This window comes from Rhinatrema bivittatum, chromosome 14, assembly GCF_901001135.1.
Source record: "Rhinatrema bivittatum chromosome 14, aRhiBiv1.1, whole genome shotgun sequence".
In the NCBI taxonomy this organism is placed as follows: domain Eukaryota; kingdom Metazoa; phylum Chordata; class Amphibia; order Gymnophiona; family Rhinatrematidae; genus Rhinatrema; species Rhinatrema bivittatum.
The window spans coordinates 55,392,153-55,415,442 of record NC_042628.1 but is presented as its reverse complement, the minus strand read 5'-3'; the positions used below and the strand labels follow the sequence as shown (position 1 = coordinate 55,415,442).

The 23,290-nt window shown below is 48.0% G+C and overlaps 1 protein-coding gene across 1 annotated transcript in view; it reads right to left on the bottom strand.

Moving 5' to 3' along the window:
• The window catches only part of LOC115076018 (zinc finger protein 883-like), a 102,282-nt gene that overhangs the window by 57,673 nt on the left and 21,319 nt on the right, over nucleotides 1-23,290 (bottom strand). Inside the window, exon 2 of the mRNA XM_029577064.1 lies at nucleotides 17,056-17,246. Within this exon, the coding sequence (XP_029432924.1) occupies nucleotides 17,056-17,246 (191 nt within the window). The remainder of the gene's footprint in view (nucleotides 1-17,055; nucleotides 17,247-23,290) is intronic.

Genomic DNA, 23,290 nt, shown 5'->3' with positions numbered 1-23,290 from the left:
TGGCTGAGGCATAACTACCGATGGAGGAATGTGGAACGGTGTTTCTCCTCCCGATGTTGCTGTCAGTGGGGAGGGCATTGGAGCCATCGGAGACCCGGGAACCATCGGTGGAAAAGCAGCCATGAGCGCTTCCATCCTGGATAGCAGCGGTGCCAGCGCTGTTGGAATCGGGTCGATTATTGGTTCCACAGTCGGTGCTGGTGTCGTAGGTAACTGAAGACGTTGCATCGCCTTGTCGATGGCCTCCTGGACCATCCGGTCCAATTCTTCTCGGAGACGCGGAGCAAGAAGCCCCGGCTCCGGAACCGAAGAAGGAGTCAGAGGCATAGCCAGAGGGACCACCGTTACAGGCGGAGTCACGGCTCCCGATCCCCGATCAGGTGAGGGTTGCCTCGGTCGCAGGAATGGTCAGTGCCTTTCATGGACGGGGCTCTTCGACAGTGGCTCGGATGATGGCGAGGTCGATGATTTCACTCCCTCGATGGTCCTAGTCTTACGGTGTCGATGGCAATGTTTCCCCCTTCGATCTTCACAATCTTGAGGGTGAGTAGAAGGTGTCGATGGCTGAGAAATCGTTGATGCCGGTCGGTCACCGGTCGGTGGTCGATGCTGGCGCGAAGCCGACGGTGCCGGTTCCGACGACGTCGATGTGATGGATGGAATCGGGGTTTGAGCACGGAAGAGAAGCTCCATCTTCTCCATTCTGGCCTTGCGACCTTTCGGTGTCATTAGGGCACATTTGGTGCAGGTCAGAACATCGTGCTCACGTCCTAAACACAGTACACAGACTTATGGGGGTCTGTGATGGACATGGTGCGGGTACAGTCCGGGCACTGACGAAACCCCGACGCCATGGAAAATAATTTAGCCACGGTACGGTCGACGGCCAGTAGGCCGCGAAGGCCAAACTAGACAGTAATCGACGGAAAACGAGTAAAAACTTACCAGAGTACCGCGGACTTATAAAAGGCAGAAGAGGGACCCCTGTGGGGCAACTTAACTTTTAGTAATTCCGTGAGGAAAATTCCTGTCAGGAATCTCTTCAGAACTCCTTCTCCGCGAGGCTACTGCTGCGCGGAAAAAAGAAGACTGAAGGGGGACCCCTGCTGGCTGCAGGGTTAGTGCCATGCTGGGCATGCCCAGTAGGGGCCAGTCAAAGTTCTGGAAACTGACAGAAGTTTTCCGTGATTGAGCTCCATCCTGTGATGTCACCCATATGTGAGGACTGCTTGTCCTGTGAGAAACATGCATACCTCCTGGCTTCAGCGCATGTAGGGCTTTTAAAAATCAACCAGTCAGAGAATGCCCCCCCCCCCCCCCCCCCACTGCATTATTATGTAAAGTTCTTGCTTTCGGCTCTTCCCCAGCCTGCAGCAGTCTCCTCTCTTTCCTATTCCTACCCCTTCTTGGTACGTTCACACTCCAGAAATCTCACTGGCTCCACAACCAGTTGCCCCACTCAGAGATGCATGTAGTCACCTCAGAAAATATTTACTGCATTGGCTTTTCATCCTGGCTCACAGCCTCTGTGTTTGTAACTTACCTCCACTTTTCTGGCACGGCACCCCACCCCCAACACACATTTGCACATTCCCAATGTGCGCTTAATATACTGCTTGTATAGTTTCCCAGATTCTGCTTTGCCTACCTACTCCAGGGGAGAGGGGACCAGTAGTGATCTATGTTTCTGGCTTTCTCCAGGGCTTAAAAGAAAGAAAATTAGGCCTGGCCAAGACTGTACACAAGGTTGGGGACAGCCACTGACCAAAAGCAGTACAGTTCCAGATGGAATCCTGATTCCCCGTATGGAGCTAATATAGACAGGGCAGGTGCATGAGTATTAGGCACACCAGGCAAGTTAGGCATTTATAATAGATCTTACAAGAAAAAGACATTCAGTCTTCTGAGGTAAAAATATCACTTACAGCAATATATATTATAAATTTCATGCATTGATGTGGTGCCAACTAGAAAACACTGCAAAAGACACTTGTAACACATATTGGGTGTGGGCTTGGCCCTCAGAAAATCAATAGTAAACTGAATTACAATTACAATATAGTAAGACTCCCAAACCAACAGCACTCAAAAGAAAATTATTCCTTACCTGCTAATTTTCATTCCTGTAATACCATGGATCATTCCAGACGGTGGGTTATGTTCCATGTGTTGCGGTCTCCACTGCTTCCCCCCGCTCAGGGCTCAACCCTGCCTACCTCCGCTTCAGGAATCGCCGCGTTCCGCCCGCTCTCAACCCCGGGGGCGTCTCTCACTCCACGTGGTGGCCGCCATCACGTGCCTGCTTCTCCTCCGTCTCGCGCGCAAGGACGCCCGTCTTGAGCGCTCATCGTCCGGAAGCCTGGCCCCGCCCGTGCTGCTGACGTCACGCCCAAGTTCCGATATAACCGGCGCTCAAACTCTCTCTCATCGCCTTGCAACGAGGTTCACAACTGCATAGTTGTTCTTAGTTGCGTTCCTGGTGATCTCCACGTTTCCTGCTTCTGACTCTGGTTTGCTTCCGACTTCGCTTCAGCCTGCTGCCTGCCTCTGACCCTGGTTTGCTACAGATTCCGCTTCAGCTTACAGCCTGCTCCAGCTCCGGTTTGCTACAGACTCCGCTTCAGCTTACAGCCTGCTCCAGCTCCGGTTTGCTACAGACTCCGCTTCAGCTTACAGCCTGCTCCAGCTCCGGTTTGCTACAGACTCCGCTTCAGCCTACAGCCTGCTTCAGCTCCAGTTTGCCACAGACTCTGCTTCAGCCTACAGCCTGCTTCAGCTCCGGTTTGCCACAGACTCTGCTTCAGCCTACAGCCTGCTTCAGCTCCGGTTTGCCACAGACTCCGCTTCAGCCTCCGGTTTGCTACAGTTTCCGCTGCCGCCCGCTGCCCTGTCTTCAGCCGGCCCTCGGCCCTGTACAGCCGGTTCCATGCCTCCCGGGTACCTTGGACTTCCTATTGTTCCTGCTCACTTAGGTCCCGGCCTAAGGCCACGCCTGCCTCTGGACTATATTCCAAGTCCCGAGGTCCCAGTGCCCTACGGGCTCCTCCTGGGGGGTTCCTGGTTCCCGGGTGAACACCTTCTGCCTGTGGCTCCGCCTCCTGGCCTACCTCATCACCCTAGGTAGGCCGGCCCAAGGGTCCACCACCTCGCCTGCAGTGTCCGACTGCAACACCATGTCCAGCAGATGGAGTCAGAACACAAAATTCCCAGGGGAGGAACCATATAACCACGCCTCCCCTGTAACAGCTCTCAGTAACTAGACTAACAAAGCCCAAAAGAGAGAGACTAAAAACAGAGGGATCAAGTAATCAAAGGAGGAATTGAAATAACCGCTGTCCAAATAAACAGCAACTAAATTCTGAACAGTGAACTTGCGAACAGCAGTGCGTGAACAAAAAAGATGCACAGTATTTGAAATACAGAGTAAAAGATTGTAAAGACAGGTAGGCAGGGATGTCCCACAAGCAAACCCCCAAACCAAGGGGGGGTGTCTGGAATGATCCATGGTATTACAGGAACGAAAATTAGCAGGTAAGGAATAATTTTCTTTTCCCTGTACATACCAGGATCATTCCAGATGGTGGGATGTACCAAAGCTTTCTCATCACGGGTGGACCGCAGACAGCCCTGCTCGTATTACCTTGTCTCCAAGCTGACCGCCCGACGGAGCACCGATGTCCAGGCGATAATGTCTCGCAAAAATATGGATTGACTTCCAGGTGGCTGCCCTACAAATCTCCTGAGTGGAGACGGAGGAGCTCTCCGCCCAAGATGTCACCTGGGCTCGAAGAGAATGAGCCTTGACAACCAGCGGAGGGGACTTACCTACGCCAAGGTACGCCGCTATGATCGCTCCCTTCAACCACCGCGCTATAGATTGTTTGGAGGCCATGCAACCCTTCCTGGGTCCGGACCAGAGGATAAACAGATGATCGGAGAGCCGAAAATCATTAGTCACCTCCAGATAGAGTATCAGAGACCGCCGTACATCCAGTCTACGCAGGTCTCCAGACTCAGAAGAGGCAAAAGATGGTAATTCCATAGATTGGTTGAGGTGGAATGCTGAAACCACTTTAGGGAGAAAAGAAGGAACCGTCCTCAGCGAAACCCCTTCAGGCGTGAAACGAAGGTATGGTTCACGACAGGATAGGGCGTGCAGCTCGGAAATACGTCTTGCTGAACTGATTGCCACGAGAAAAATGGTCTTGAGAGTGACGTCCTTGATGGTAGCCGAGCTTAGAGGTTCGAACAGCGAACCACAGAGGACTCGGAGCACCAGATTCAGATTCCACGACGGACAAGGTGGGCGAATCGGAGGCGTCAAGTGTTTCACTCCTTTAAGGAAACGGGAGACGTCCGGATGAGAGGACAGAAACTCCTTATTTCCACTGCGAAGAAAAGCCCACAAGGCCGCCACCTGAACCCGAAGAGAATTGTAAGCAAGACCCAAATCCAACCCTGCCTGCAAGAAGGAAAGGACTTGTGGCACTGAGGCCTGCATGGGAAGAATGTCATTCGCTCCACACCAATCCTCAAAGACCTTCCAGACTCGAACATAGGTAACAGAGGTGGACATCTTATGTGCTTTCAGTAGCGTTGAAATAACCGGCTCCGGATAACCGTGCCTCCTCAACTGACGCCTCTCAAAAGCCAGGCCGTAAGACAGAAGCCCTTGGTGTGCCTCTATCCTGCGGATGACCTTGCCCACGAGGGGCCAGGGTGGGAAAACATATAGGAGACAGTGGCGCGGCCAGGGCAGGACCAGCGCGTCCATGCCCTTGGCACCGCGCTCCCGCCTGCGGCTGAAGAAGCGGGCGGCCTTTGCATTTCCGGCGGTTGCCATTAGGTCTACGTGCGGAGTACCCCATCGCCGTACTATTATCCGCATCGCCTGCTGCGAGAGCTCCCACTCTCCGGGATCCAAGTTTTGTCTGCTGAGAAAGTCCGCCTGTACGTTGTCCACTCCTGCTATATGCGAGGCCGCTAGTCGTTGGAGGTGAAGCTCTGCCCACTCCATCAATTTGTTGGTTTCCAGAGAGACCAATCGACTTCTCGTGCCTCCCTGGCGATTGATGTACGCCACTGTAGTCGCATTGTCCGATAGCACCCTGACTGCTTGATGGCGTACTATGGGGAAGAAACCCTGTAACGCCAGACGGACCGCCCTGGTCTCCAAGCGGTTGATGGGCCACTTCGACTGTTCCTCCGTCCATCGACCCTGGATTGAGCTGTCCTGACAGACCGCTCCCCAGCCTGTGAGGCTGGCGTCCGTGGTGATAATCACCCAATCTGGGTCCTCCAGCGACAACCCCTGAGCTAGGTGCCGCGGTTCCAGCCACCAATGGAGACTGATGAAGGTTCCTCTCGGAATCGGAAGGATTGCCTGAAAATCTCGACACCGGCTGCCACCAGGAGAGTAGGGATCTCTGCAGAGGCCTCAGATGCGCGAATGCCCAAGGAACCAGATCGATGGTCGAGGCCATGGTCCCCAGTACCTGCAGGTAGTCCCAGGCAGTGGGCGTCTCGAGCGCCATAAATCCTTGAATCTGCTGACGCAGAGAATGAGCTCTGTCTGGATGCAGAAAAACCCTGGCATTCTTGGTGTCAAAGTGAGCTCCCAGAAAATCCAATGACTGGGACGGGACCAGGCTGCTCTTGGTGAAGTTGACAATCCATCCCAGAGATTGGAGAAGTTGTACCACTCTGTCGACTACAAGGATACACTGCGCTCGTGACTTTGCACGGATGAGCCAATCGTCTAGGTAAGGATGCACAAGGATGCCTTCCTTGCCAAGGTTGCCGCCACTACCACCATGATCTTCGTGAAAACCCGTGAAGCTGTGGCCAGGCCAAAGGGAAGAGCGCGAAATTGGAAGTGTTGACCCAAAATTTTGAAGCGTAGGTAACGCTGATGAGCTTCACAAATTGGTATGTGGAGATACGCCTCCGTGAGATCCAACGAAGCCAAGAATTCTCCCGGATGAACTGCCACTAACACTGAACGGAGTGTCTCCATGCGGAAACGAGGAACTCTGAGGGACCGGTTGACCTGCTTGAGGTCCAGGATAGGACGAAAAGTACCTTCCTTCAAACAAAAATACACTTACCCCAACTGAGCCCTCAGTGAGGAAAATGAGAAAAGAAAGAAAGAAAACAGGCAACAGCCTGTCAGCAAGTCACCAGGCTAGAGAGCGATGACCCAGCACCATCGGAGAGCTCTCCCCCTGCTGTAAGAGGAGCCTTAGTAAAGTGACCTAAACTGTAAATTTAAAACTTCCTTTTCTTTTTTTTTTTTAAACTTGATCCCCCTGAGGAGGTAGCCCTAAGCTAACAAGCTGGGGACCACAAGTCCCCTGCTCACATCTGCTGGAGTCAGAACGTTACTAAAAGCTGTTACAGGGGAGACGTGGTTATATGGTTCCTCCCCTGGGAATTTTGTGTTCTGACTCCATCTGCTGGACATGGAACATAACCCACCGTCTGGAATGATCCTGGTATGTACAGGGAAACAGTAACTACCTACCTATCAAAAGACAACATTGCAAATATTACACCAGGCCCTAAAAAACAAACACACTTCCTATTAGGAAAACAGAACAAGGTAAAATGTGTTAGAACCAGTCACAGAAACTACACACTAGCAGAATACCTCACCTCTATCAAACATGAAAAACCAAACATACCCTCACCAAATACAGAATAGTGACCAAAAGGTATAAATAGAACTTGACAAAAACTGAACTGGAAAGCTCAAGAAATCAGACTTTATGCAGAGCAACAATGGAAAAAACAAATATTGCCATTCTTTATACAACAAACAAATTCAAGAAATATAAAACATCATAATAGTAAAACCATTGGGGGTCATTTTCAAAGGAGTTACGCATGTAAATGTGACATACTATCGTAGCAATTTTCAAAAGCTATTTACTCGAGTAAAGTGCACTTACTTGAGTAAATCCTATGGACAATTCAATGGCATATATTGTAGCAATTTTGAAAAGCCCACTTACTTGAGTAAAGTGTATTTACTCGAGCAAAAACCAGTTTTGCTCGAGTAAATGCTTTTTAAAATCTACCCCATTTATTTGAATAAATATTTCTAACTGATAGAACATCCAAAAATAAAAAACCTTATATAAAATTTTTTAAAATTTCCCAAACACCAATAAATATTTCAGAATAGCAGACACAACAAATTAATATCCAATAATAACTAATAACGATAAAAATTCTTCTGCTCCTCATGCCTGGGAAATTTTGATTACAGTCATTCTGAAATCATCATGAATTCGCTAGAGTCGAGACTGCACCACAAACTTTCTTCTCTTTCTCTCATATATACACTTTCTAACACACACATCTTCATTTTCACATAATCTCACATGCTCCCTCATTTACACATGCTCCCTGATTCACTCACACATGCTTTCTCTGACACATTCATGCTTACTCACTTATATACCACATACTCAAACATGCTTACTCATGCTTACTGACATTCGCATTCTGTTTTTCACACACACATATACACACACGCTCACTTATTCACGTGCACACAATCACTGACTTACCTTTACATACATACTTTTTCGTCTTCCTCTCCTGACTGCACAAGCAGCAGCAGCTGCCTGTGGATAAGTTTAAAAAAGAAAAAGGGGGAGGGGTTATCTTTTTTATTTTATTTTTTTTATTTATACTGGTGGTCAGTGGGGTCAAAGGCACTGAAAGAACAGGATCTGTTGATGTTCCAGGAGGAGATATCCTTTAGTGTGAGAAGTGGTGGTCTGGAAGGCCCTGATGCTGTTTTTCATTTTTATTTGTATTTTTTGCAGTGACCCAAGGATGATGGGAGCTCAAGGCAGAGAAGAGTGGTGGGATGATTAGAGCTGGCCCTGAGGTAGTAGTGGGATTTCTAATGGTTGTGACCTTCCAGGAAAGGCAGAGACAATGCGAGGGGAAATGGTAACTATGGTGGGCATCTGAAGGAAGCATAGAGAGCAGGCACTAGGAAGTCACCGCCACAGGGTGAGTAGATGTGACTCTTATTTACACTTTCGAATAATAGAAGGACTAGGGGGCATTCCATGAAGTTAGCAAGTAGCACATTTAAGACTAATCGGAGAAAATTATTTTTCACTCAACGCACAATAAAGCTCTGGAATTTGTTGCCAGAGAAGGTAGTTAGTGCAGTTAGTGTAGCTGGGTTCAAAAAAGGTTTGGATAAGTTCTTGGAGGAGAAGTCCATTAATGTCTATTAATCAATTATACTTAGGGAATAGCCACTGCTATTAATTGCATCAGTAGCATGGGTTCTTCTTAGTGTTTGGGTAATTGCCAGGTTCTTGTGGCCTGGTTTTTGGCCTCTGTTGGAAACAGGATGCTGGGCTTGATGGACCCTTGGTCTGTCCCAGCATGGCAATTTCTTATGTTCTTATGGGAGGTTTCTGCTATGTGAGAACAGCTGCTGTGGGGCTATTGTTGGCCATAATGGTTCTACAGACATGGGGCCACTGTGATCAACACCTGTCATGTAAGTGGCTTGACTGGCCCATCAGGGCATACTCAAATGCCTGATAGGATAATACATTCCTGACTCCATCATTATGCTTTACGCACTTTCACCCCATCTCTTCTCTTTTCCACTCCTTCCTTTTCTTACCCATTATCCCTTCCCTACAACTTTTTCAATACTCACCTGTCCTCTCTTCTCCTTTCCTTTTCAGAATCTGTTAATTTCCTACATCCTTCCCAGTATACCTGCCCTCTGTCTCAACAATCGCTGCCTCCTGCACTACTACCCTTGACACTGCCACCTGCTCTCCTGTCCCATCTGCATCTCTTCCCCTACATGTTGCATTCCCTGATCTTCCCAGATGCTGGTTCTTGTGGCCTGGATTGGCCACTGTTGGAAACAGGATGCTGGGCTTGATGGACCCTTGGTCTGACCCAATTTGGCAATTTCTTATGTTCTTATCTTCTTATTAACCCCCACCATTGCTACATGCCCCTTCCTCTGCAAATGCTGCCTTCCACATTATAGACTTCATGATGCTGCATCCCCTTCCTCTTCTACTCCCAAGAATGTTTCTTGCATGCCCCTGTGACACTGCACTTCTCCCAGTCTGCCTGCCTGCCTTCTAACACTATCCTATAGATAGACCCTGTTACAAGATTCCCACAGTACTAACAAGAGCAAGTACTGTTTGCAACATGAGTTGACTGGGATAAAGGTAGAATATAGTAGATGGTGGCCTGGCATAAGGGGGTGAAACAACTGGTTAGATAGGAGGAAAGGGAGAGTGTGATGCAGCTATTGGCAGGTGGAGAGGTGGAAAGGTGTGAAGTGGATTTGGATTTTAGATTTAGTTACTTAATTTTCCAAACCCAAATTCAAGGCGAGTTACAAATTTAGGTATAGTTAGCTCTCTGGCTCAGAGAGTTTACAATCTAAGATAGGAAAATTAGTTTCTTACCTGATAATTTTCGTTCCTGTAGTACCACGGATCAGTCCAGACTCCTGGGTTTGGTCCCCCCTCTAGCAGATGGAGACAGAGCAGTTACCATAACAACGCTCTGCCTATAAACAGAATGGTGCTACCTACAGTCCGGCAGTATTATTCAATGTCAAAGCAGAATATCTCATCAAAACCTCTTGAACTATGTACAATAACCCTTTAACAAGAAAAATAAATAATTGGTCCACTTAACCCTCTTGGGAACCAAACCTGCAGAACCACTTGAGGACAGACAAATCGCAAATTTCTTCAGACCTAAAAATTAATTATATAATAACCGAGCGGACTCTCCCTTACATCCATGCCGCTGATGGGTGAGACTCTGGACTGATCCGTGGTACTACAGGAATGAAAATTATCAGGTAAGAAACTAAATTTTCCTTTCCCTGTACGTACCCAGATCAGTCCAGTCTCCTGGAATGTACCAAAGCTACCTTACCTGAGATGGGATCCGGAGAGGCCAGCTCGAAGCACATCTTCTCCAATACCACCGGAACCTGGTGCTTGGACATCCAGTCTGTAATGTCTCACAAACGTATGTGTTGCGTCCGTCTATTGCAGACGACTGCAACTGCTCTGCCTTACCTCTTTTCTTCCTTTTTCTCTCTCCTTGGGCAAGATGGCTGCCTCCAGTGTCTCCAACTTAGCATGGGCATTCCAGTCTGCCATGCTCACTCCCGTGGCCTCCTAGGGCGCGAGCATCTCCTACGCTCAAATACACGTCATGGTGGGAACCTCGGGGTCAGCCCCACCGCATGACGTCAATATCTCCGTTTCGCTACCATCTTTGAGTTAGCAAGGACTTCGGTTTAGCTACTCTGACCGCTCTAAGCTGCACGCTTAGATGCCACTTTCACTCCAAGGGCCTCGCTCCTAGAAGCTCTAGACATCCGGTCCTCGGGAGTCTCTCGCTTCCAACTACCCTTCGGGTCCTCTTCTAATTAAGACAACCGCTCCTTGGGGGTCTATCTCTCTCTTCTCCATTTCAGGATATTGGACTATCAGGTACTCGCTTCTCGAGGGCCTATCAGCCTATGTATCCTGCACCATGGACCTTCAGTCCCACCATTTCATCATCAGGAAGACGCCTACATTTCCTGTGAGTACCTCTATGATCTGGTGCTCCAGCTCCACCCACCAGCCACGGCGTTACCCGCACTGCGGGCTCTCGCCCATCGTGAACATCTGGGTGAGATATTACATCTGAGCCTGTTGAACGTATTGGCACCTCGGGGATCTCAGTGCCTTACCTTCCTGCCTACATCATCTATCTACAGCAGTACAATAAAGCCCTTCATCCATACTGTGTCTGCTGAGTTCAGCCTATCACTGTGGTTCCCCACGGGGCCCCTCCCCATGGGCGGAGCCATCTCCACAGCGACCAAGGGTCCACAATGCCACAAACACAACAGAATGCAAGGACTTCCACTTAGCCGCCCTGCAAATTTCCTGTGGAGAAACCATCTGGCACTCTGCCCAAGACGCCACATGTGAATGAGTAGAGTGACTTAGACCAACAGGAAGAAATCTACCACGAAGGAGATAGGCCACGCTAATAGCCTCCTTCAGCCAGCGAGCTATGGTAGTCTTTGAGACCATCTGACCCTGCTTGGAGCCACTCCACAGCACAAAAAGATGGTCGGAAAAACGAAAGTCATTTGTAACTTCCAGATAACGAAGCAATGCTCTGCAAACATCCAGCTTGCGCAAATCCCTGGACAAGGGATCCGAATGGTCTAATTCCACGAAAGCCGGAAGCTCCACCAATTGGTTGATATTAAAGGAAGAAACCACTTTTGGGAGAAAAGAAGGTACTGTCCGTAATGAAGTCCCCGACTTTGAAATCTAGAAAAAAGGTTCCCTACAGGAAAGAGCTTGAAGTTCCGACACTCTATGAGATGATGAAATGGCCACCAGAAAGACTACCTTCAAGGTAAGATCCTTCATAGTCACCCTCTTCAAAGGCTCAAAGGGTGCCGAGCATAGAGCCGTGAGAACTAAATTTATTTACTTGCTTTTATATACCGACATTCGATCGAAATATCACATCGGTTTACATATAACTGAACAAATAAGGCAAGATCTGCTTATTTTACATTGTAACGTGATAGCTTGTATAATAGATTTAGACTCCAAGATGGACAAGGTTGCCCGGCGGAGGACGCAAGTGCTTTGCTCCCCTTAAGAAACGAGCCACAACTAGATGTGTTGCTAATGCTATACCTTGCACAGAGCCTCGCAAACAACCAAGAGCCGCCACCTGCACACAGAGGGAACTGCACGACAAGCCCTTGGAAAGACCAGACTGAAGAAAATACAAAATATCCAACACCAAGGCCTGGGTAGGAGAAACATCTCGGTCCAAACACAAAGCTCAAAAATCTTCCATACTCTAATATATGCGAGGTTGGTGGACATCTTACATGATCACAGATGTGTAGCCACTACGACTGGAGAATAGCCTTTGCCCTGTAACAGTCACCTTTCAAAAGCTTCCTCCAAACAGACGGCCCCCTTGATGTAGCAGAACTGGACTGTCTGGAAACCACAGCGGACCCATCACCACTAGATTGAGGAGGTCTGCAAACTATGGGCATCCGGGCCATTCTGGGGCTATGAGGATGATCTCCACCAGATGGAGCTCTATTCACTTGAGTACTTTGCCGATCAATGGCCAAGGTGGAAAGACTTACAGTAGAACTTTGGTGGACCAGGGAGACCAGGGCTCTGCGATGAGCGTAGAAACGCGGAGTCTTGGCATTCCGAAACATCGCCATGAGATTCATGCTGGGCGTACCCCACGTGTAGCATATTAGTCAAAAAGCTGTGTCTACTAACTCCCATTCCCTGGGATCTAGGTGATTTCGGATGAGAAACTCTGCCTGCATGTTGTCCACGCCGGCTATGTGAGACGCCGCTATGCTGACTAAGTGCTGTTCCGCCCAGCTGATCAATTGACGAGCCTCGACTGCCACTGGCTGACTTTCGGTCCCTCCTTGACGATTGATGTATGCTACTGTGGTTGCATTATCTGAGAGAACTCAGACGGACCTCCCCTGCAAGAGAGGACAAAATGATTGTAATGCTAACCACACTGCTCGAGTCTCCAGATGATTGATTGACCACTGTGACTCCTCTGGAGACCAAAATCCCTGTACAGATTTCCCCCGGCATACCGCCCCCCAACTGGAGAGACTGGCATCCGTGGTAACCACTGTCCAGTCGGGCACCTCCAGGGGAGCTCCATAAGTCAGATTGTCCATTACCAGCCACCAATCGAGAATGGACCGTGCTGCATCTGTCAGTGGGAGAGGAAGAAGAAATGGTTCGGAGACGGGATTTGAGCAGGAAAGCAACGCGGACTGTAAAGGCCACATATGAGCAAAGGCCCAGGGAACCAGTTCCAAGGTTGAGGTCATCAAGCCAAGAACGTGCAAGTAATCCCAGACTCTAAGAGGATGCTTGAGTAACAAGGCTCTTACTTGAGCCTGCAATTTGGAAATGCGTTCTGTGGAAAGAAATACTCTGCCCTGCTGTGTATCAAATGGAGCCCCCAAATACTCCAAGGACAGAGGGCATGAACCTGCTCTTGGATAAATTGACTACCTCCAGCCCAGCAACTGAAGTAGCTGGACTACCTTGTGAACCACCAACCAGGCCAGTGGTTCAGACTTCACTCAAATCAGCCAGTTGTCCAGGTAGGGATGTTCCAGCAGCCTTTCCTTCTGGAGATGGGCTGCCACGACTACAATTACCTTAGTGAACGTCCTGGGTGCGGTGGCCAGCCCAAAGGACAGCGCTCAAATGAAAATGCTGACCCAGTATTGCAAAATGAAGGAACTTCTGGTGATCTGACTGGATGCCTATATGAAGGTATGCCTCCGTGAGATCCAGGGACGCCAGAAACTCTCCCTTTCGCACTGAGGCAATGACTGACCAGAACATTTCCATGTGAAAACGTGGCACCCTGAGGCATCTGTTCACTCGTTTAAAAACCAGAATGGGCCGAAAGGATCCCTCTTTCTTTGGCACCATGAAGTAAATGGAATAACGGGCCTTCCTTCTTGCCTCTGGAGGTACTGGGACGATGGCTCCTAACTGCCACAGTCGCTGCAAAGTTTCCTGGACCGCTCTTCACTTGGTTGCGTAACCGCAGGGAGAGATGAGAAACCTGTCCCAAGGACGCCGTGCAAAATCTAAGGCATAGCCTTGTTTTATCACGGCCAGTACCCACTGGTCCGTTGTTAACTTGGCCCATTCCTCGAAAAATAGGGATAGTCTTTCCCCTATCGCAGGCACTGAGGAATGGACCGGCGTCCCTTCATTGTGAAGACTTAGCCCCTGAAGTAGACTTGAAATTCCCAGCTCTGCCAAATCTTCTGCCCCGAAAGGGCTGGGATCAGGACTGTTGCCTAATTGGGGTCTGACAAAAAGAAGTGGGGACTCTAGCTTGTTGGAAGCGCCGATTCCCTCTGAATCTGGCCTGGGATGAGAAAGTCCCTCCTGACTTAGGCCTGTCCGGCAGGTGGTGAATCTTGTTCTCTCCCAGAGATTGAATCAAATCTTCCAAGTCCTTTCCAAAAAGCAATTTACTCTTAAAAAGTAAAGAACCCAGCTGTTCCTTGGAGGGCACGTCCGCTGACCAGTTACTTAACCACAGGAGTCTCCGAGCTGAGACCGTAAATACCATGGATGTCGCAGACGTCCTCAATAGGTCATGAAGTGCATCAGCACTGTAAGCCATTGAAGCTTCTAGATGGCCTGCTTGAGCAGCCTCCTCATCTGAGAAATCCACGTTGGCCTGCTCTCAAGGCAAAATTACTGCGCATGGCCTCCCGCACTCCTAATGCAGATACCTCAAAAATCTTTTTAAGCTGCAACTCCAACTTCCTGTCTTGGAGGTCTTTGAGCGCTGTGGCCCCTGTGACTGGGATCATGGTCTTCTTGGTGACCACTGATACCGCCGTATCTACCTTGGGCACTCGAAGCAGCTCTAAAGCATCCTCCGGCAGAGGATATAGCTTATCCATGGCTTTACTCACCTTCAATCCGAGGTATCCCACTCCTGGAACAGCAAGTCCATAGCCAAGAAATGGAAAGGGAAGGAGGTAGCAGGGCCTGTCAGACTCAGTAAAACTGGATCCATCGCTCCCAGTTTGGACTCCTCGGGCAGAACCTCAATGCCCAGCTCAGTGAGAATGGAAGGAATAAGAGGTCCCAACTCCTCCCTCCTAAAGAGACGGACCACCTTTGGGTTGTCACCTTCCGTGACATGCAAACCCCTCGCTGAACCTTGCTGATGCCCATCAACATCCCTATCTACCCCCTGTGGGGGCTGGGACTAAGGATCTGGATCTCTAGGATCAGGAACTTGATCAGAGGTATCTGAGTGAGTCTGAGGGACCCTTGTTCGGAGAGGGCACTTAGGTCTCGATGGGTCAGCAGCCCCCTGAGACCTAGAGCGTTTCTTGGAAAACGGCTTGGACCCCAGAGAGATGGATTTTAAACCAGACTGCTTCTTCCCCGATTTTTTTGCTTTATAAGCTTTATGGAGCAGTAAAATAAAGTCCGGCGAGAAAGATGAAGAGGAGTCAGAAATCCCCTCTGGGCTAATCTCCATTGCTGGCAAATCATGATAGAAAAAGGTCCCTTTCACCTGGGAACCTCTGCTGAGGAGAAGGAGGCAGTAAAAACCCCTCCCCCATCGCAGCACAAGTGGCAGCTCTGAGACTGCAAAATGGCATTTGTTCCCGTGCTGAGCAGGAACGGGTCAGCACCAACTTGACCTACAGTATCTGAGCCGCAGTCACTCAGGTAGATTTAGTTTCCACTATTTTGACAGCATTAACGGCCCCGGAGGACCCCTCCCCCCCCCCCGGCAAATACGCAGAGCAGAGGCCCCCCGTGAAAGGCGCGCGCGGGCTAAGCTGCACACGCAGTATGAAGAAGATCGCAGCAGAGAGAAAAACAGAAATTTATACTGACAAGAAAAAACATTTCAAAAATAACTCACCCCGCTCCTAGAAGGAGAGAGCCGCCGCGATATTGCTGGCGGAATGAAAACAAACATTTTTTTTTTGTTTGTTTTTTTTTTAGAAACTTGCCCGGCAGTGGTCCAAGGTGCTGATTCCTATAGGGTGGAGTGAACTGGGCTCCCCGGTGTCGCACTCAAAGCTGCCCAAGAAAGAAATTAGAGTCCTCGACCCTCTTATGCAGCTGCCTCACAACCAGTGGGGGATGGCCCTCTCAGGCCCTGGGAGGCTGAAGACAACACTGCTACGACTAAGGTTTGTTTGTTTTTTTTTTTAAGCCAAATTGACTAAGAAATAAGAAAAGGAACCAAAAAACCACCTAACTGAGTAACTCCCAAAACAAATTACCACACAGACCAGACTGTAGGTTTGGCACCCCCACCATCCGCTGGAGACAGATGGTGGGGGTGCCGGACTGTAGGCAGCACCATTCTATTTATAGGTGGGGCGTTGTTATGGTAACTGCTCTGTCTCCATCTGCTAGAGGGGAGGCCAAACCCAGGAGTCTGGACTGATCTGGGTACATACAGGGAATGTATCTTAGGCAATGGAGGGTGAAGTGACTTGCTCAAGGTTATAAGGAATGTCAGTGAGAAGCAGAATTCGCACCCTGGCTTTCCTATCAGGCTGATTCAGTAAAGTCCGCAGGAGAGCGGACGAACGCCCGCTGTCCCGGCACACGCACCGGCATTTGCATGTTGAGGGCGCTATTAGGTGCCGCGGGTTGGACGGCGTTTTCCTCCCCTTACTGAATAAGGGGTAAGGGAAAACGCGTGTCCAATATTGGCCTGTAGGTGAGTAGTTCTCAACCCAGCCCTTGGGACACATTTAGCTAGTCAGGTTTTCAAGATATCCACAATGAATATGCACAATGTAGATTTGCATACAGTAAAGGGAATGCATGCACACCTCTCTCATTCATTCATTGTGGATATTCTGAAAACCTGATTGATTAAGTGTGTCCTGAGGACTGGGCTGAGGATGCCTGTGCTAGTCTGCTCTCTACTCCCCATGGGTTTGGGAGTGGAAGGTTGTGAGGTGGCAGAGGAGTGGGAGAATGTGGCAGGATGGAGGTGGATTGTGTGGTGGCTGGTGGGAGAATGGGAGGATATGCCACAGCAGGTAGTGAGGTGGACAGTGGAACAAGGGTGTGCAACCAGTGGCTGGTGGGAAAATGATGGTATGTTAGCTCAGTATCTGCACAGCCCTAGGTTTCCTGCAATTCTATGAGGAAAAGCAAATTTTGTGGTAAGAGACAGATTCTAACTGCAAACCAAGAATCCTGGCAATGCCTCTACAGCATACTTCTACATTTTGAAAGAAAAAGCAGCAAGTAATCTTTCAAAATGACTTACTAAGATTTCTGGTTTGGTACATGGAAAATACAGTCTTTAGCATGTACTGAACTTTCCCAATTAGTTAACCATTTTTTTTTGTTTGTAAATATTTTAGGAACTGCAATTGTGCACTTGATTAAATTATTGTCCTAATGCCTTCATCATTACCTTTTGTTGGCACTTTGACCTTCCACATGACCCCCCACTTGATACCGAGCTCTTTTCCATATTCATCTCCATACCAGACGAGGAGCTCACAGTGAGGAGGGATCAGCTTGCAGGATCTGTAGTAGATTTTCCCATGAAATTGGAAGGCCACCAAGTTTTGCTCTTCCTCATTTCTAGCACAATTAACATACCTACAGTATATGCATTACATGATTTATTTATTTATTATTTAACAGTTTTTCTATACCGACATTAAAAAACACATCATATCGGTTTACATAATAACAAAAAGGTGGAAGGTACAAATAACAGGGGGGAGGGGAGGTGGAGAACTAAGAGAAACTGGGGGTCGGAAGGGGGACCCCAACAAATTTAGAGAAGGAGCGAAACGAGAGGAACGGAAACACATGGTTAGATAAGGTGCAAGAGTACAAAATATACAAGAGGTGCACGAGTACATTAATACTCAAAGACAAGTTAATTTATTTTTACATTGCTCCCTATGTTATTGAGTACATTTTTGCAAATGACGATGTAATCATAGGAAGCAAGATTTAATTTTAGATTTCTATTCTGCCTTTCAAGGATGATCAGCCATGTCCAAGCTATTTACAATAGGGCTGCTGCTGTACAGTAGATAATACAATTACAGTAAGATTAAAGGGTTGAGGTATTAAACTATATAGGTAATGGTCACTCGATTTGATCCAAAAGAGGCGGTACAATCTGTGTAAAGTGAATAGCTAATGTGGCAGTGAGTTTGGTCAATGACAGAATTCAGTCAGTCATTCATAAGGTAGTCTATTTTTCCTTCCTAAATTCTGATTGGATTTTCTTATAAGAACTCTCTCTAGTAACTTAGGTCCTGGCAATCAAAGCTTCCCATTTTATAAGGCATAAAACATGAGGCTCACAGTCCACAATTTATTAACACTTTATTCACCCAATGCATTAAACAAAACAAAAGGACACAGAATTTCTCCAGTTTTTAACCAATCTTCACATTAGGGGTAAACTTAAGCAAAATACATTAAATCCCTTATTAAGCTAGCCTCAATTAGCCCCAGGTTAGGACTGCACATTTCTTATAGTACCAAACTGAAGCAAAAATCAATACCAACATTTAAGACTCCCTGAGCCAGATTATCTTAGTTTAAACACACTACCGGTAGTAATAATAGGCATACTGATTTTAAACACACTTCTAATCTAGCTTCCTTTAATTCAGATACAGAGTTCTGCATTCACAAGGAGGACAGCTAGTCTTTTAATTAGGTTAAGTTCCTTCATGTAAGGATATGAGATCTTTGCTGGCCCTAAAATACTCTTAATTCCTTACAGATGATAAAACTTGCTTTAAAGTTTAGAGGGATTTTCTGCAGAGTTGCCAAGCCTTTCTTAACAAGAAAGGAAAAGAACAGCAGAACAGATGATTCAAGGGTTAACACAACCTAATTCATTAAATCACTTTCAGTTTGGTTTTAAAACAAAGCTTTTCATTCAGACACTCTCAGTAAGAAAAGGAGAACTTGCAGTGCTAACTCAAGCTCCCAACTTTAGTTAAGTTTATCTGCCACTAGCTCAGTTCTTACAGCAACATTGTTAAACTGTATTAATTGCACAAAGCAAATTTTCTTACTATCACTCAAAACTCAAGAGCAGTGACAGTAATTATACTTTGTGTACCAATGCTTAATTAGTCAGCTGTGCCCCAATCTCCAGAACACTGCTAGGGCTCTGAAAAACTCCCTTTTTTGTTCCTTTACTCTTTAAAGCAAAGATTGGTAGCTGCAATGCTTCTATAAAGAGGCTGCATATAGTTTTCTCATTTGCTGTTTTACTCTGAGTTACCCAGATTACCAATCCCACTAGAAAGGGATGGATGAAACCTTATTAATTTCATTGGGTTACTCAAACCCATTTTAATTCAATTGTTTCTCAACGGTTTGTGAAGACTCCTGCGGGACTCTATTAGAGGGCTTGTGCACAGGTAACTTTTTTCAGTTTTAAAGTCAGTCTCTTAACAGTCTCAGCCATTAGAACAAAAATAATTCCCCCTATAACACTCTAGTTTTACACTTAACTTTAAAGATGAGCTGCTTAGTCAGCCTCTTCCTCCATGTCAGGATTTGGTGAGCTGGCTGCACTACCTCTGGCTCCCCCATATCTCTCTCTGTGAGTGAGTCACCTTTTTCCTGGCTCTCCTTCACTATTTATAGTAACTACTAGCCTATTAGTGCAATGCTACTGTTATTGTGTCTCAGATCCTCTACTCAGATTCCACCAGAACTCAGAGAGCCAGGGAATCTGGGAATTGAGAATCCATGATTTCTAGACATATTTTATTCTTTAAAAAAAATTGCTTCATATTTCTGTGCTCCATTTTTAAAGCTGTCTTTTTTATGCAGAGAGTAATACTAATACCACTAAATCATCACAATAAGTAAAGTTGCTGATCAGCTTTGGAGCAATATTTATCTGCTGTATAAGGAGAAATTGCTACTTATCTGATAATTCCCTTTTCTTTAGTACACAATTGCATCCAGAATCAGTGGGTTATGTACCTCTACCAGCAGATGGAAACTGAGCAAAGCTGTCACAGTATATATACACCCCTACACTGACATCAGCCTGCCAATATTCTCTGCAAAAGCCAACTGTGGACAAACTAACAAAAACTTGAGTATTAACAAAACAACCACTCCAGTACTCAGCCAAAAGGAAACCATTCAGCTCAGACAAGAAGTACAATAACACTAGTCTAGAGACTGGATTGATACTTACCAGTACTCCCTGGAACATGCAGTCATGCAGGAGGACCATAGCACAACCATTCGGCAGCCTAGGGCAGGAAGGTGGATCCATCTGTCTGTACTAAAGAAAAGGAAATTATCAGGTAAGTAGTGATTTCTCCTTTCTTAGCGTTCAGACAGGTGGATTCAAAACAAGTGGGATGTACCAAAGCTACTCCTGAACAGAGAAGGAGGCTACCCATGGTTCCCTGTACATACCCGGATCAGTCCAGACAGTGGGTTGTGTCCCCCTTCCAGCAGATGGAGTCAGAGAAAAACTCGAAGGGCGCCCTCTCATAAGATGGTGCACCCTCTGCGTCCCTTCAGTATTTCTCTGACTCCAGCAGATGAAGGTGGTAGAACCTGCGGTTCCCCAGTTTAGTTTTCTGAAGATAGAACATTAGCTTTCTACTCTCTCTATTTGCTTTTATTTCATTTTTGTGGATGGATCAAATTTAAAAAACAAAACCAAAACCAAAACCAAAAAGAAAGGGAGTTAGTTAGTGTGGTTCAGGCACTAAGAAACTTGCAGGCAGAACTGACATCATTTCTACCTAGTACTGTCTCTTTTTCCTTCACAGATTTGGCTATTTTCTAGGGGTGAAAGTTGGTGGTCCAAGCTCTCCCCCTTCACCGACGACACGCTGCCCTAAGATGCCGAGTTCCTCGGGGCAGCGCTAGCAGAGAGGCGGCATTCCTCCGCTCAAAAAAAAAAAGAAGAAAGCTCATCAAGTCGTTGGTTTTTATCTGAGCGGAGGTTTCCTCTTACCCGCTCCTGACAGCCTCCTGGGGTTGATTTCTGCTTGGCTGCTCCTTCCCCATGCCACGATCCTCGCAATGTAGTGCCTGTGGAGAGCCCGGAACGTGTCTCTCCCAAGAAGGCATATGTTCGAGGTGCCTCCCCAGTGGGGAGGGTCCCTCGAGGCTGGCTGGTCATTCTGCAGCACGTTCTCAAGCACATCTGCCTCCGGTGGGGGGGGGGGGGGGGGTCGGGGGGTCAGCCCCATTCCCGTCTAGCGCGGGAACGGTGGCCATTTTGTTTTCTGAGCCGGCTGCTCCAGCGCAGCCAAATGATGATTTAGACTCCAGATTTTCGCTGTCTCCACCGATTTTGACCCCGGTTAACACCCCAGATCTGGCTGCAACCTCGTTTCAACTGATTTTGTTCTTCTCCTGCACAATGCTTATTTGGCTAGATTGGGCCAGCAACAGTATCCAGCTCCAGGGCCTCCACCTGCCAAAGTGAGCAGATTGTCAGATCCCCTGGATAAGACAGGGATCAGGGGTCCCTCAGGGGCCTTCCTGAGTTTGGCTGGTCCCCCATCCTGTTTTTCCTGATTCTTCACCTCAGGATCTGCTTTCCCCTGCACTACCTGATCCTGACCAGGATGATCCAGCATCTTACATGCAAGTTGAAGGGGATGACCCCTAGGGTCCTACATCTATTTCAAAGGGATGAGCTGGACCCTCTTATCCCCCATGTCCTAACGAAATTGGATATTGATGCTCCCCAGGATCCCCCAGGCACCAGTGTAAGGACTAAGAAAGGGAATCCCATCCTGGCAGGCCTACGTCCACCTGCTAAAACATTTCCTTCTCACTCTATGCTTCTACAGTTGTTGTCCAGAGAATGGATACTCCTGACGATATTCTCTGAGTGGTCAGGGCGATGGATAAGCTCTACCCGCTTCCGGAAGAATACCTGGATCTCCTCAAGGTCCCAAGGTTGACGTGTCAGTGTCGGCGGTCACGAAAAGGACAACCATTCTGGTCACGGCTGGAGCCGTTCTCCGAGACATTCAGGACCGGAAGCTCAAAGTATACCTCAAGAGAGTCTTTGAGGTATCTGCTTTGGGGATCAAAGCTGCTGTATGTAGCTCCCTCACGCAATGAGCAGGTCTCCGGGTGGTTCAACAACTGCTCAGTACACAAGAGCTGCCTCCGAAGGAAGCGCAACAGGCTGAGTGTCTGGAAGCCGTGATAGCTTATGGAGCAGATGCTCTATATGACCTTCTCCGTGTGCTGGCCAGATTAATGGTTTCAGCAGTCTCTGCTAGATGCATTCTCTGGCTTTGGAACTGGTCGGTGGATTCTTCTTCCAAGACTCAGTTGGGGTCTCTGCCCTTCAAGGGAAAATTGCTTTTTGGAGATTTGGAGTAGATCATCAAATCCCTCAGAAAGATTAAGATGCATAAGTTGCCGGAGGATCGTCCACGGAGTTCCAGGATGTTCAGCTCCACCAGAAGCCGTTTCAGGGGTCAGCGGCATTTTCGACAATCAAGACTGGCCTCTCAGAGACCGCCTTTGTCTCGTTCCCAGTCCTGGTCTCATTCCTTTCGGGATCAGAGGCCGGCTCGGGATAGCCTCTTTCAGGGGGCACCTTCCAAATCTTCCCAATGAAGGCTTGCCGGCCCACTCTTCGACTCTCAGGATAGGGGGACGTCTCTCCCTCTTCCTCGAGGGGTGGGTCAGAATTACCTCGGATCAATGGGTCCTAGATATTCTAAAGCACGGCTACGCTTTAGAATTTGCTCGACCCCTAAGGGACATGATTCTCTTCTCTCCTTGCGGCCCAGTGAAGAAGCAACGCATAGTGCGTCAAACGCTGGATCCTCTGACGGAACATGGGTCAGGCCATTATTCCGTCTACTTCATGGTTTCCAAGAAGGAAGACTCCTTCCGTCCAATCCTAGATCTCAAAATGATCAACAGGGCTCTCAAGATTCCGCACTTCAGGATGGAAACGTTACGCTCCGTAATAGTGGCAGTACACCACGGAGATTTTCTAGCCTCCTTGGACTTGACGGAGGCTTATCTTCACATTCCCATCCTCAAGGCGCATCAACGCGTTCTTTGCTTCAAACTACTCGGTCAGCATTTTCAATTTCAGGCCCTGCTATTTGGCCTGGCAACCACTCCCTGCACCTTTACCAAAGTCATGGTGGTGGCGGCAGCCCTATGGAGGGAGGGGATTCCAGTCCATCCCTACCTGGACGATTGGCTCATTCGGGCGAAGTCCCTGGACCATTGTCAATGGGCGATCAACAGAGTCTTGCACCTTCTCCAATCTCTCGGATGGGTCGTCGATTTTGCCAAGAGCAGCCTTACTCCTTCTCAGTTGCTAGACTTCTTGGGAGCACACTTCGATACCACTGTGGGCAAAGTCTTTCTTCATCTGGACTGGGCTTGGTCTCTTATCTCTCAGGAACAGTGCTTCAGTTGTCTCTGTCTCCCCACAGCTTGGGACTATCTCCAGGTTCTGGGCTCCATGGCTTCAACAATTGATTTGGTTCCTTGGGCCTTTGTGCATATGCGTCCTTTGCAAAGAGCCTTATTTTCCCATTGGAAACCAGTGTCTCAGGAATTTCAAGCCCTCCTGCCGCTGTCGGATGTGGCCAAGGTCAGCCTGAACTGGTGACTCAGTCTGGATCATTTGCTGAAGG